General features: G+C 37.6%; 2 protein-coding genes across 12 annotated transcripts in view; one reads left to right on the forward strand and one right to left on the reverse strand.

Moving 5' to 3' along the window:
• Positions 1 to 1825: 1825 nt before the first annotated feature.
• AKNAD1 (AKNA domain containing 1) lies at positions 1826 to 14755 on the reverse strand. 5 transcript variants are annotated; one of them, XM_030496158.1, is made up of 17 exons: positions 14393 to 14755; positions 12670 to 13829; positions 11822 to 11881; positions 11378 to 11492; positions 11102 to 11253; positions 10936 to 10995; positions 10305 to 10438; positions 9824 to 9959; positions 9238 to 9398; positions 8627 to 8717; positions 7903 to 8009; positions 6479 to 6564; positions 5038 to 5160; positions 4847 to 4954; positions 3877 to 3958; positions 2891 to 3038; positions 1826 to 2262 (listed from the first exon to the last, which is right to left on the reverse strand). In XM_030496158.1, exons 2-17 carry the CDS (start codon positions 13774 to 13776, stop codon positions 2140 to 2142), a joined length of 2793 nt encoding a protein of 930 aa, XP_030352018.1. In that variant the 5' UTR covers positions 13777 to 13829; positions 14393 to 14755; the 3' UTR covers positions 1826 to 2139. The 5 variants fall into 5 exon arrangements, with proteins under 5 accessions (XP_030352018.1, XP_030352016.1, XP_030352015.1 ...); XM_030496156.1 differs by having other exon boundaries at positions 1826 to 2259; positions 11363 to 11492; XM_030496155.1 differs by having other exon boundaries at positions 11363 to 11492.
• GPSM2 (G protein signaling modulator 2) overlaps positions 13165 to 15464 on the forward strand; it is a 31885-nt gene continuing 29585 nt past the window's right edge. For 3 of the 7 annotated variants that reach the window (XM_030496177.1, XM_030496173.1, XM_030496179.1), the window contains exon 1: positions 14778 to 14883. The gene's annotated coding sequence lies outside the window, so the exon portion shown is untranslated. Of the gene's footprint in view, positions 14045 to 14734; positions 14884 to 15464 lie in introns of those variants that run through there. The other 4 variants (XM_030496174.1, XM_030496176.1, XM_030496178.1 and 1 more) reach the window with 4 other exon arrangements.

Here is a 15464-nt window from a genome sequence, read left to right on the forward strand (position 1 = left end):
ATCCATCACCCGCTGTTTCCAGAAGGCAAAGCCAAACCTTACTGTAAAGATGGATTAAGAGAGATGCTTTAAGAAATCTGACAGTGATATGTAGGTGAAAACAGCTCTTGGTTTGTTGCAAGAGCTTGTGAAGGGGGGAGTGGTGGTGGTGGGAGTGGATTTCTTGTAAGGATACTTACTTGTTTTCCCAAGGATCTTCTTGGCTACTTTTCTAGATCAAAAATTGTTTTATCAAGATCAAGAATGGGAAAGAGTTATATCAAGATAAACGTATCCCCCAAAACGCTAATATTTTAGAGTAAATGTAGAAGGTATATTATAATTTTGAAAGTTCCTGTTTTCATATTATACATCTTAAAATAGCTACCTAGTCCACACATGTGGGCCCAGAATCACATAAGCACATGTTAGTCTGATTCCCCTAGATAAATTGCACTTGGGAATCTCTTTAATATTTCTTAAGTTGAATCTAGAAATCTGGACAAGATGCAGAGATGATGAAGATGAAAATCAAAGGTATGGAACAATTTCCATGTCAAGAATGGCTAGAATAGGATCCTTGATCAAGGGGAAAATAAGTGGGATATGGTGCAGTAATAGCATGCTTAAAATTGTTGGGGGAGGTGGGGGGGGGGGGCAAAAACCTAGACATAGATGAGAAAAAAGTCTTTACTGGGCTATTAAAGACATTACTGTTGATTGGGAAGGGATCTGAGCTTTCAGTTTGCTGGAGAATGCTCTAAGGAAATGTCACTATGTGCTTGTCTTATGTTTTGTATTCTTTTCTTGAGTATTTGCTGTCAGGCCTGGGACAGTGGGTTCAGACAGTGACCCAGGATAAGCAAAAGGTCTAGCTGTTCTTGTGGTGTGGGAAGATTTCTGTGGTAAAGATTAATCTTTTTTTATTGGATCTAGGAAATCTATAGCAATTACTTTAACTATTAAGTTAATTTGCAAACTAATAATAGGAACATTCCAAACATTAATCTAGCAACTTCAAAGGCTAGTGAGCGTTTCACCTGTGCTGTTGTCTTAAGCTAAATAAAGCAAAACCATGGATAATAAGCAGAGGCAAATCAAGTTATAAGGATCTACAAAGAAAAGAAAGGTTAATGGTGGTGTTGGCTGTCAAGTGTGGAAGAAGCCCTGAAAAAAAAGCTGTTGAATGAACGGAGTCTGGGTTATATCTCTGTATCCATCAACTGATGAAACCACGTGGGTTTCCCTGCAAAATGACTGTCTTTTTTTTGTAAGCAATGCACTGTCACTTTTAACAGGATTTCCATCAGTTCATATATACTTGGGAATTGCTTCAGTGAATAACATCCCTGATAATATAAGGCTGTTAACTTGCTTGTAATAACTGCAGTTAAATGGATTTCAGAAGGAAGATAATATATGACTCGTCTTAGCCCACTGTATTTTACAGTATCTTAAAGTTTTCCAACCTTCTTACTATAACGTAAATTCTCAAAGCCAAATGTATCTGGCAGGGTAAGGACGCTGCATTGAACAAACGGACAATTTAGTTGTTAAGAGTACTTAGACAACAGTTGGTATCACTCAGTTACTGAGATGTGCGAGGAAGTCCTTTAAAAACAACTCCCAATGTAGGGCACTCTAAAAACAAAATAATTACAAATTTTAATTACGACTTGGTATGTGAGCATAATGCTTATTGATGTCCCAGGTGCAGAGGATGTTTCCCTTTGTTCTGCTTAGGCAGCTGCTGTTAAGGTGTAGGAAGAAAATACACATAGTAATCACTGAACTTTATTCTCCTATTGGGGCGTGGGAGGGGATAAAAAGTCAAAAAGTTACCTTCGCTTGTTTAAGCCAATTTTTATTAAGCTGTCTTAAATGAAAACTCAAAGTAAGTAGCTGTGCATGGTAATGGGGGTTAGCCAACATACTGAAGACTCTCAGTAGGATTAGGAATTTGTTTTCCAGTTCTGAGACTGAGTGTGAACATGTGTAATACCAATATGCTCTGGTTTGGTTTAGCACTGATAGCTACAGAACAGCTAACCAAGTCGGCTAGCTGACTTTCTGATCTTTGTATTTATCATTGCATATTTGTAGAGATACTGATGCTTCAGTGTCAACCAGCAAAACAATAAAGCATTTGAAAGTGGGTAATTAAAGGTGCTTTCTTTTAACTTTAGCTAGATCTTCTGAAACTGCTTGTACCATTCGTTCCGTAGCTTTCTTCAAAATGTTTGCTGTCAGTATGGCATGATCCAGAGTAGAGCTTAAAATCTGCTGGGAAATAATAAAATATAGCATTGTTAATACTGAAGGCAGATGTTTACAGAGGTGTAGAATAGAAAATTATGTTTAATTAAGGTTGCGTGCAGTGCTTTCACTCCGAATACATGTTGAGAAGAAAAAATTCTGAGTCATGTGAGACCGTTCCAGGATTCAAGTTGGAAGTGTCTGTTTTCTGTTTCTCTCTTTGTGTAATCCTTTCAACTGAGGGATGTTTACACATTCCTAAAGTAGCATCCCCAGTGTGGTGCATGTTTGTGGCATTGGGAAGGTTTTCTTTTGGTTTTGATAGCGGTTTGTATGGCTAGGGTGGCATTTTTTGTTTCAGTATATGAAATACAATTCCAGAAATAAGAGCCAGTGCGCCTTTTCTGTCCCTTCTGCCATTTATGCAGGGATTAAGTTGCATAAAGAGTCTGTAACATACTCATATGAAATAACATACAAAAGCTAAAATACCTGGGCTTTTAACTCCCTCCTGTCTTATCCTTAAAAGGACTAGACATGCTTAGGTTGTAATAAATAACTTGCTGAGAATGAGATGTTCAACAGTGTCATGATGTGGGGATGAAAGCTTTCCAGGATAGTTTTGTGGCTTTTAATTTTCACTCTGAAGTCTTACATTTGCATTGGACTCATTGGTGTTTCTGTATCTGATGTTGATTGCAGATTTGCTTTGGCCAGACTTCTTGCTGGGTAAGCACTGATGTGAAAGGGTATTTTTATCATATGTGCTTGAATAGCAGGTTTTGGCAGCCTCCAAGTTTTGCCTAAAGATAAGATGCATAGCATAAATACAAACAATTTTAGTAAATGAAGAATTTCTAAACTATGAAATAAATATATATACATCTTGATAGCATACTCAGTAGCAAGTTAATTTTACAGTGAGTAGAATTTTTCATTTAACTGTAAAACAAACACAGTCCATCATAATTTGTGTTACATCTGTATTGCAGTAAGATAGAAAACATGCCAGGATGCAGAGTCAGGAAATCTCTCAAAATAGTATTGCATTCTTGGTGCTTTCTCTGAGTGGTCTAAGCCATTAATTCTCAAGTCCAGCTGCTGTGCTTCCAGGCAATTGCTACCACTGAGTAATGCTGTCAAAAAATACGGTGACAGAACTTGTCTGAATTTCAGTCTAGTCTGTGCCTACAGTTAAGAATCCATTTTACTTCTCAGACTCCCAGTATAATTTAATGTTAACAAGAGTTAAAATAGGACTGTTACGTATAAAGAAATGGTAGCAAATAGAACTGCATCTTAAATAATGCAGACCTGCTTTTAAATCTGTCAATGGGACCATCCTCTTAATCATGTGAAATAATCTTCTTCTTTTTTTTACTACTAAATGTGTCAGTTAAAAAAGTCAGTATTTACTCTTCCTTAAATTAGAAAGATTCAAGAACTACTCTTAAGAATTATTTACACTTGCTATTAGGTTAAATATTTTCATTTCACTAATGAGTAAAATTCTAATATACATCATGCACCGCAAAGATGAAACATTCCTTCTGCTTATGATACTGGTGAGTTGTTCTTTCCTTGCTGAATCTTCAACAATGGCATTTTCTGTTGTACTACATAGTTATTGCTACAGCTTACCTTGCAGAAAGTCTCTTTACAAGTTCATGTGGCTGTTTATTTTTTTGAGCCTTTTGAGAGGAAAGTCTCTTCTGTGAAAAAGCTGGAGTAGTTGAGCCATGTTTAAAACAAAGGCAAAAAAAAAAGGTAATTTTCTATGTATTTATCATTTTTCTCTATTTGGCATTCATAAAAAATCAAGTAACTATCACTACTGAATAAAACTTGAATATGTTTAAGATTTTTTTTGTAAATGAGGACAGATTAGCCTTTTTGGGTTTGCTGTTGAATTTAGTTCTGTGGTAAATAGTATGCAGATTTAGATTTCATTTCATACGGTGAAAGACTACAGGGGGAAAGTGTAGAATAATCAGCCTCGTATAATCCTAATAATTACATGAATACTTCTTTGATTTACAGTTTTATAGAATTTGTATAGAGAAGTAACTAATTTATACTTTCTTCTCACTGTTGAAAATTTGTAATTTTCTGCATGCAATTTTTCCTACAGTATAGAGAGGAGTCTGAGGTAAGAGACTTTAAAAGCTACATGTTCAATATTATAAATATCATTTATAGAATAAGGCTTTTCTTGACTTTGCGTGTCACACAATTTTAAGTGTAAAGATAGAATCTTCTTTTGTACTCATTTACATTAGTCAACAGCTAGCACTGAAAGTTGGCATAGTAATACCCAATTTTAGTACTTCTTCTATATGGCACTGCCAAATGAGATATTCCCATCATAAAGGAAATATAGAAGGGACTCCTCTCATGAAGAATCAGGTAAGGTGCTGTGTATGGGGACTAAACTTGGCCAGGTGTGTAAAAGTTGAATTTGCTGATCTTGCTCTACAAGATCTATACATATCCATTGTTGCTTCTGGTTGCTTATACTAAACTAAATTTGGCCTGATACTTGCAATGTGGCTTTCTTCCTTTTAAGATCTAACCTGTGATAGGTAATTATTTCAGTACACATCATACTTACAAGATGAACCAGAACTTCTATTTCTACATCGGGCACAAGACTCAGACTCTTTGTAATTCCTGAGTTGAAACTGATCTTTGCTTCCTGTAGGGCATCTGCATCTGAGCCCTGAAAACAAAGACATGTTTAGAAAAACAAACACTATAAACAATATTTTTGTGTAGATATTAATATTTTGGCAATCATTATACCTCTTCTCTCTCCACGTGATCTTTTATTGAATGTTTTGTAACTTCCAGTCTCACAATTCACAAGTTCCTTGCTTGGTGAATGATTGTAAGAATCGTAGGCTGAGGTGTCTTCTGAATCGCTGCCTAAAATCCCCAAAATAAATTAAAAAGGTCTGAAATATTAAAATTATTGGCCTGTGTACCTAGGTAATTATTTGTCTTTTAGCACCATAATTTTTGAGCCCTTTGCTGCTATTAACACTGCTGCAATTTGAAGTAGTACTTTTGGTCCATCCCAGGTGGGGACTGAACTTTAAAGATTGTCTCAAATGTAGATTTATTTATTTATTTATTTATTTATTTTTAGTGGTGGTTGTTTCCATTCCAAGAACTAGTGTTTTGTGGGTTTTGGGGTTTTTTGGGGTTTTTTGTTGTTTTAATTAATTAATCTTTCATCTCCTTGGTCTTGTGAAAACAATGCAGCCTAAGAGGAACATGACAAGCGAATTTGGGAGGTCTAGTACAGCACTCTTTAGCTATTGCACAAATCAGTACTAATAATAATGGCCCCTAGTGTGTTATGTGAAAGTGAAAGGATATTGCAGAGATGCCAACGACAACAGGTAGACCAACGGTAAGAATAACCTATATATTCAGACTTTAAACTGAATCTAGGACAGCCCCTGCTATTATTTTTTTAGTTGTTGGGTACTAACAGCTTCAGAGTATTCTGCAGTGGAAAGACAAGACTGGGATGCCCTAAGAGAAGCAAATGCCAACCGATCCTTGTGAACCTCCAAGAGCTGGAGTCTGGGATGACTTATCTACTGACATAACCAGCTCAGTAGCCTATGTAGGATCTATTTTGGATTCAATCAACTTACATTATTAGGGGCTGGACTAAGGAACGAGAATATTTCCCATCTGTGTCAACCCTGAATGGGTCAAATATTTGGGAAAGCTTTTTTTATCTTTGTTTCTTGCAGAATAAGAAAATTGAATCCAAAAACTAAACCTGGAAGTACTGATGTGAAATGTTTCAGTTGCCATGTTTGAAATCCCCTTCTAGGATATGAAATAAATGCACATAATGATGAGACAAAGCAAAATCAAAGCATTGTGTGCATACAACTCAGATGAAGTTGCTTAGGACCCTGTGCAGTTGAGTTTTGAATATCTGTGAGAATGGAGATGTCATGGCTTCTCTTGGGCAAACTGTTTCAGTATTTCACCAGACCCTGAGTTAACACTTTGGTTTTTTGCTCATATTTAACTGGAAATTCTGTTGCAGCATGTCTGTTGTCTCTTGGTCTGTCTCAGTGTCTTGTGCTGTGCTAAGCAGTAACATCTGTTAAAACTACAAAAAAATTTCGTGCTGCTGAGATGTGACAGGAATGTATTGAACACGATTCAGTAGTAGGAGTAAGCACAGTTCTGACCTTTGTATGCCATTACTACTTACTCAGGTTGCTGTCTGATAAATAAGCTGGTTTTCTCTGCGTGAAGAGTGAACACATTCCAGTTTTCTTTTCCTGTATGTTTGTGTTTCTTTGAGCATGAAAACAGAATATTTTAATTGTACTTTAACATCTTTATAACGAGCCTTACAAGCATATTATATTAATGTTTGGCCCCTTCTTACTTGAGGAAAAATCAGATCTATCCATAGAAATAACTCTACCTGTATCAATTATCTGAAAAGGTGGTAAGTAGAAGATTAAATTAAAAATTAACCAGTTGTGAAATTATGACCCCTTTAGCTAAAGGACACATTCTGACAAAAGGACCCTGATTACCAGAGCTGTTAAAAATGCTTAAAAGTAGAGCTCTCAATAATAAACATCTCTGAATAGCAAATTAGTATGAAAATTCTATGTATTTATATGTGTTAACATATGGTGCATCAAAATATTATCAATGGTAAGGGTTATATAGTTTCTTAGTAGATAAGAGCTATTAAGGCTTTAATTTTACTGCCTTCAGGTAATTAGAGGAATAATTGAGATATACTTTCTGCCAGAACAAGAAACAAGTTGCTTGTTTGAGCTATTTTACATATATTTTCAACTTAGGGCATACAGTATCATCAAATTTATTTGGAAAATTTTCTACTCATTCATGAAAATAATTATCAGAAGATGGAGCTAACTTTCTTTAAATGACAGGGAGGGCAAAAAAAAAAGGAACCTAGGTGAGTTTTACTACATAAATATTAACATTTATATTAATATTATTGTGTTCTACACTGCATGTATTTTGAGATCTAGCTTTGGTTAGAGATTTAATTTGCCAAAATTTAAAACTCCAAAATAACCCATGTAGATTTAGTTTATCACACTGACATTTCTCTAAATGAAACTTCTCAAGTGTAAGGGTCACTCAGTAATACATGTAGAGGTATCCATATGCTGTCCTTCCAGACCTACCAGTTAGTCGATGACAATGATAACTTCAAACGTTTTACATTGCTGAACACTTTGCAGTCATCCCTGTGTCGGAGTCTGACATGAATCACTGAACAGAGAACAAAGACAAAGCCTCTTCTCTTAATACACTATTAAAATAACTCTCTACCACTTAGGCACCATAAACCTTATGGTGGTCCACTGGTTTACTGAGATGGGCTACTTCATAATACGAATATAATCCTCTCTTTAGTGGGAGCTCTGCCATTTCTCTGGTCATCTGGTTTATCACATACCTTATGTGATTATCTGCTGATAAACTTGAAAAACAGATTGTCCTCTCATTTATCTGTATTAAAGATGTCATTCAGTGTTTCAGGCAGAGTCTAGTATAGAGACATACCAGTGTACGTGCATGTATCCATTCACTTAGCTGTAGAAAACCACGTCTGTGACAAGCCAAAATAGATAATACACTTACCCATTCATACTTGAATCTTCATCAGCATTAGATTTTTGACTTGATGTATCCTGACTGTGGGATGCAAGACCTTCAGCAGGGTATTTTTGCTCAGGTGAAAGGCATCTCTGCACCCAGAAGGCAAAACAAATGTATATATATGATTGTTTATATTACTGTGTATCTCTAACTGTATGACACATCAAACAGGATAGTATAAACAGTCACATCGTTTGCATATCACTTCTATATTTCTTTTAGTTGCCATCAGGTCTACAGTTTATCTGTTTACAATTCTATTTGTAGAGCAGACTAGGAAAAATATAAGCACTTTATTGTCTGTGCTTATATTGGAATTCAATACAGGTTTCATGTTGCTTCGAGAAGGATTAGTATATATGAATGAATCCTTCTCTGTCTTAAGTATATTTATAAGCAGGCTATTGCTCGTAGGTTTTTGCTCTCTGAACAAATAATAAAGGCAGGCTAATAAACACAGTTAAGTCTTTCCTGAGATCACAGATCTCAAAAATGTTTGAGTCCTTTAAATTTCTCTTTTGAAACCAATTCAGCAATGTTTTGATTTCACTATTCTATGATTCTAATGTTACGATATGCTGTAATACCCCAGATAAGCTATTATGTTGGGCAACAACTGAAGAGAAAAATGTGTGATCTCAAAGCTGAATAAGATAATCTAAGTTAAAAAAAAGAAAAAAAGTGAGTATGGAAACAGATCCGATACCGTTATGTTGGAAGAATGCTTGTTTGCTAGCAGACCTGTTCTCAGAGGCTCTCTTTCTCTTCTGGAAGTTGATTCACCTCTCTTTTGTAACCTTAATTAGTTAAGGGAAAAACATTTATTTTTCTAATCTTGTAGAGAGTTGATTAACACCCCAGATAACACTCCCCAGGAGGGCAGAGATGGTGTACAGAATCGCTTCACAGAGGTTTGATGGCTAATCATGTCAATATCTGCATCCCTCCCTTTTCTTGTTTGTTTAAGAATACCACACAAATATTAGCAAATAACTTTTTACTGGCACCCTCATTCTCAATGCCAGTGAATTTTGTGTGATGCAGTGCATTCACTAGGATTTAGTTCCTAGTGAAACTGATGGTAGTGTTTTGGCTTCAGGAAATACTTTGAGGTCCGTAAGACCCAGAAAGGTAGCAGTGCCAGGCTGGAAGGAATTCTTGGGTACGTAGTTACAGAATTCTGTAAAAGTTTTACTCTGGAAATATCCCTGTTGATTTCACAAGTTCCAGACATGCTGAATTTTCTATATTCAGCAAATAATTGTAGATAAACTTCTATAAAAACTGATAAATAGCTGTTTCAAAGTTTTCACTTACGTGTGAAGGCAAAGATTACACTTGTCGCTTTCTGAAGAAAATTGATTTGTCTGTGGGATTACATCAGTTGTCTGACTTTTTTCTCCCTCGTTGTTGGAAAGAAGTAAATTTTCAATGCCTCTTCTTTCTGGAGGATCAGCAATGCTTGAAACTACTGAGCTCTGTACAAAGTAACCATAGCATAGACATGTAGTACGTGGTTGTTGCATTGCAAGTATGTGACTTCTACCAGCCATCATTTTCCGAGTGTCTCTAACTTGGGATTCATGGAAAAATGTTTTCTGAAACACTGACTATGAAAACATTTGGTGACATTTGTCTACAGATGTGTAGAAGGCCATAAGGTTATTTTTTGTGCATTTATGATCCAGGACAAAATATTGCCATTCTTAGCAGTAAACTTAGTTTTCTATAGCATAATAATGTTTGGTCTTCCAGTAATTCTGCAGTTAAGAATCTTGGACAAATGAAGTAGTATTTCTTCCAACTAAATGACAAAGACAGTTTTGGGGAACAGTTTAAAGTAGCTGCTTGTATTTTCTTACTTAAAACAGAATAATTGTAGACTTTAAATAATAAGAGTTACCTCACAAAGGGAATATGATGAATGGGCAGATTCATATGAAGTAAGCAAAGAAGACAAGTTGCATTTGCTGTCATCAGTTTGTTCTTGGATGTCTTCAAGCAGCATGCCAAGTCTAAATATTTCCCCTTCCAACTTTCTAAACCCAATTGCAATACACAGTTAGTGAAATCTGTGTAAATTGATACTTTATTTCTTACAATAATAACCATACTAGGCATTGCAGTACACTTCCCATAGGATAAGAAATAAATTGGACTTCACTGAGTCCTTTTTAGGTACTTAGATTAATCAGTTAGCCTACTGATAACTAGGATATGCAAAGCCCAAGATGAATATTGGCCAATTACTTTTAGCTTACTGCATATAGTTTTAAGATAATGTTTGCACTTAAAATTCTAATGGATAAATGAAGTACTGGTTGTAAAACACTCAAAAAATGGAAAATATATACTGAGGTACTAATTATCACTTATCTTCTAACCTTTCAGGGTCAAACTCTCCAACGTTGATAGACTTGTCCTTGTAGTTCTGCAGCTGGAAATTATGGTACTCTTCTCTAGCTGTTAAGTAATTCCTTTCCAAGGCATCAAGGTATCTTTTCAATTGATTTAATGCCTTTACCAATAAGAAATAATTCAATAGCAAATGTCATTATGATTTAGCAAGCCATAGTGATAGCTACTTGTGCTAGGTAAGCTCAGTGCTGTTGACAGTGATGTTGGTAAGAATTCTGGTACTGCTCTGACTTGGAACAGGACTGCATCTTGTATGTCCACTTAGTACTTCTGTGCTGCTCTGTTGTATATGAGTAAAATACTAAACCATGACTTCTAATGGACACCCTGCATGTCAAAATTAGTAATCTACTTGGCAACTTAAGGCCTTTTGCTAATAGTTTTGAGTTGTAATCCTTAAAAGAGATTTAAGAATTCAGCCACCTACTGAACACTCTGATTATTGTCTCTTAAACTCATAATTTGTGTGAGATGGAGGAAAAAAAAAGTATGTTTAAATGTCTCTTTGATGAAAATGTGGAGTATATTGGCAGCACTTTGAGTCTACAGCCATTTAAAGTGCATTTCAGATAACTCAAAATACATAAAGTAATTTACCAGACCGTTGTCTTGTAAAAGCAATGTCTCTTGGGTCATATGCTTAGAGAAGTCTTCCACCTTCAAGACAAAATATTAGACTTTTATTTGGGATTTTAAAAATGAATATGATGAATATATAATTTGAGCATCAATACAAGGTATATATTGAAACAAAGCTCTTTACTTTCTTTATCAGTTGATCTGTCTGATCCTTTAGTATTTTAGTCATCTTTTCTCCTAGTGTTAGTTCTGGCAGTAAGTTAGAACGATTTAGACAGTGTGCTTCTACTGTACCAGCTGCTGGTAATGCTGATGCTATCTTTCCATATTGTAATCCTACAGAATACAAGATAAGATCAATCAATTGGAATTTCTGCCCAAAGTGTCTGCCCAAAAGTGCTATCAAATTACATAAAGTAGTCATTTGCATATGGTAATTATTTACTTGCTTGAGACAAACCATGTGTAGATTGTATAGGGATGGGAGCATGTAACGTGAAGACTTCAGAGGACAGCCCAGCGTCTCCTGAGTAAACAGCAATGCTGGCATTTGGACAACCTGACTGAGTAAGTACCTGTTAAAATAAGAACTTTGGTTGTAGAAATAATATATAGAACATTTATGGACATAAAAAATTTAGAAATAAAATACATAGGGCAAGTCATTAATATTAATGTTTATTATAACAATCTCATACAATTTTGTGTTTATAGTTTGATATATGTATAGTGTCTTATTGTATAAATACTTAAATACTTCAACTCTATGTTGTGAAAACCTAAAGAGGATTTGTATAAATGGGAAGTACAACAGGAAGGTGACAAGGTAGTTTTGAGGACTATTTATAGTTCTAGAGATAAAGGAGAGGGGAAAAAAGAAAAAATCGATTTGAGAGATTTTTACCTTAGGATTCAATCTCAGATAGTCGCTATGATTTTGGGTGTCAGCATGCTGTGTCAGCACCTTGTTTGCAGCCGGCAAATAATAGGGAAAAGTATTAAAACTTGTTACAACTCGAATGATTCACTAAGAGAGCAATCTAGGAAGGGACTTAAGCATCTGTATAACTCTGTGAGTGAACTCCATGGCAGGGCATGAAATGGAGAAGTGATTATCAAAATATTACCAAACTTTAAAAGAAATTTACTACAGTAAGAAAAATGTTGTCCAATTAATTCTTTAAAAAGAATTGACTTGTCAGTTAATACTAGCTGAAATAGTTGAAGAGTATTAAGATGTTCAAGGCCAGGTTGCACAGAGCCTTGGGTGACATGGTCTAGTTAGAGGCATCCCTGCCCACAGCAGGGGGGTTGGAACTGGATGATCTTAAGATCCTTTCCAACCCAAACCATTCTGTGATTCTATGTGAAAAAGGCAACGATGTCTAACAAACACAGGCACAGTATAAAAATATATTTTAAAGAAAAATCTAATTTAAAGTACTTACACATGAATGTTCAAATTCACCAAAATACTGGAAATAATTTATTGTGAATATCCTAATGATTTGATGGGATGCTTTATAATTGCAAATAACACTCCAGAGCATCACTAAATATTTGGTAATCAAAGTTTCATATAAAGTCAGTCCTACAAAATTTGATTTGTGAAAGCAGTTGTGGACTGTGGTGATATACTTGCTGATACCTATAGACTGCCTGCATGAACTTGTCATGGTAGTTGGACACAGAGTATCTTCTAATGGTAAAGCACTCTTTACCAAGTATTAAGAATTAAAGCATCTTAATTACCTCTAGCTGTTGCAGCAGTTCTGGAATGCCTGATTCTTCTTGATTTTCTACTTGAGCAGAATTGAAATAGTTCCTATTTTCCAGAACGTTCACAGTTACTGATTTACGTAGTGAAATAGGGAAGGATTTTGCTCTTTCAGTTGTTGGAACTGAGTTAATATTGTCACTTCTTGTTGGTACTTTAACTTCTGAAGCAACTTGGGAGAAGTCAGGAAGGCAGTAGTGAGCTTGACCTTGTTCATATTTGAACTCATGAGGTGAAACTGTTCTCTTAAACAGGGTGCTCTCTTCTTTCATGCTTTGAAAGATGTGTGTGGTTTTGTTCTCATTCATTAATTGTGAATTTTCTTGTCTGCACCCACACTTACCAGTAGAAGAAATAGATTTCTTTGAAACAGGTCTATTCTCATTGAGCTCGTTTTCATTTTTATCACCACTGTTTACTTCCTCATGCTTTTCTAAGTGATAATCTGCAGAGTTAGTTGCCCATTGTTCATGTGCTAAAGGGCCTTTGACGTGTTCTGAAGGCTCAGGTTTGCTTCCAGTGTCATTGATACTTTCTGTAAGGGATGTCTCTGGTATTGTCTCACATTCAATTAACTGGTATGTGCTTGTTAACTCTCCCTTAGAAAAATGACGCAAGAGGACATTGGACATTTTTGAGTGAGTTAGGTGTTCTTTGCTATCTGGTTTACTGAAACTACTAAAAGGTAATTCCTTTTTAAAGGGAGCTTCACTTCCAGGCATTTCAGCTGAAATTCCCATTGTTCCTACGGCACCTCTGCAGTGACTGGAGAATTCTTCAGGTTGTGTATGAGTTTTGTAATTTGCTGCTGCTTTTATGGTTTTGTTATCTTCAGAACAGGCTAAGTTTAAAATACCAGAAATCTCTCTTGTACAAGTACAGTCATTGAAATTATCTGAATTATTGTATTTACAGTTTACTCCTACAACTCCATCATAAGGTAAGTCATCTTGTTCCTCTTCAGTTGCGTCTGTGATAGAACCTAAATCATCTGAAAATGAACTATTCATTTGGCTTTTCATCCAGTGTGATGGTTTGCACTTCTTCGTAGTCTCCATATCCAGTTTACACAGAATATACATGCCATTGCTTCTCCAGTTCTGGGTAGAGCTTTTATTAATGCGTTGATCAAAATCTGTAATGTATGAGTAATAATTATGTTATACTTAAATACACCTGAGAATAAGATCTACTTGTGTCTGGTACCTACTGTAGGCTTTTTAGGACTATCCACCTGACTTGGATGTTTTCTTTTCATATTTACACTAGGGAAAGTCTGGCTTAACTACTGGAGGAAATAGACACAAATGCCAAAAGCATGGGGAAAAGGAGAATTGAGCTTAGCACCAGGTACCTGTCCTTGTTCTTAATCTTTCTGTAGTATTATAGGCAAAAAAACCTTGGTGACAGAGCTAACAGTGGTAATAGAATTTAACCTCAGTTTAAAAAAAAAAACCAAACCAAGTAATAGACTTTCTTAGATTTTGCATCCCCACATTGCATTTCTCCAGCTTCTGCACCAGAGAAAAACCCCTAAACTCTTTTCAATTTAATCCTTACCCCCATTATTTCTTTATTTCATTCGATAAAATGCACTGAATTAGTACGACACTAAAGTAGTGGCCAGTCTTGTCAGTTTCATGAAATAGATGGTTTCACGCACGCCGCAGTCGCTAAGAGTAGAAAGAAGGTACTTACAGCACTAGTTTCCTACAAGCGATAGTGTGGCTGTGTGGTTGAGCTGTTCCGTTCTCTGTGGGCCATGACGTCGTGCTGTAGAGGAGTGTGTTGCCGCGGCGGGTGCGGGACCGTCTGCCGCTCGGTTCCTGCCGCACCGTGCAGCGCCGGGGGGGGCACGGGCCGCGCCAGGTGCGGGGCGGGGTGCGGGTGCTCCCTCCGCCCCCTGCGCCGTCCCCGCTCTGGGCCCGCCGCCCTCGCTCCCCATTGGTCCGTATGAAGGATGCGGCCTTCCGGCGGCGGGGCGGGCCGTGCGCAGCGCGCTGCCGCCGCCGGGGCAGAGCCGTTGGCCGCCCCGCCTGAGGGGGCGGGCGGGCGGCGATTGGCGGGTTCGAAGAGCGGCTGCGCGTGGCCGGTACCGCCCCGCGCTCCCCGCCGCGGCGGTCGCTGTGGGAGCCGCACCGGCAGCGGGGCAGCCATAGCCCCTCAGCGAGCGGTCGCGCCGGCACCAGGTGAGCGCAGGCCCGGGAGCTGGCGGGGGTCGCGCCGGGGCGTAGCGGGGGATGCCGGGAACGGAGGGTTGCGGCGGGCAGTCGGCGCGCCGCCGGGTCCCGCTGCCTGTCAGCATCTGCTCCCGCTCCGGCGGCAGCCTCTCCAGTCCCGGCTTCGCAGGGCTGCAGCGGCCTGTGTCGGCGAGCCGCTTCTGAGCGGCCTGATGTGTTGGCGAATGAACTTGGTCAGCTTTGGAAAGCTGATGTTTGTACGTGGAGTGCGGTGTTGTGGCTGGAAGTGATGCTTCTGGTAGTCGCGAACCTTGCTCCTTTGGAAGCTAAATCCAGATGTACCGATTCCACCAGTCTTTACTGACTCTACAGCACTGTAAGATCACCCGTGTCCCTCTGAAGTGTAAGCAGTAGCAAAAGGGCATTGCATAAGGTATCTTTAATCAGCTGTGTTGTGCTTAATAAAATAGATAAGGATGATAAATAGTAAAGGAAATTTTAAAGGGGGAGTGAAACAGTCTGTTAATACAGCAGGAACCAAAGGACCTGCAGCATACTGTGAAGAGTGAAGTGTACAGGGAGCAAGCTCT

This window comes from Strigops habroptila, chromosome 8 (genome assembly GCF_004027225.2).
Source record: "Strigops habroptila isolate Jane chromosome 8, bStrHab1.2.pri, whole genome shotgun sequence".
NCBI lineage: Eukaryota > Metazoa > Chordata > Aves > Psittaciformes > Psittacidae > Strigops > Strigops habroptila.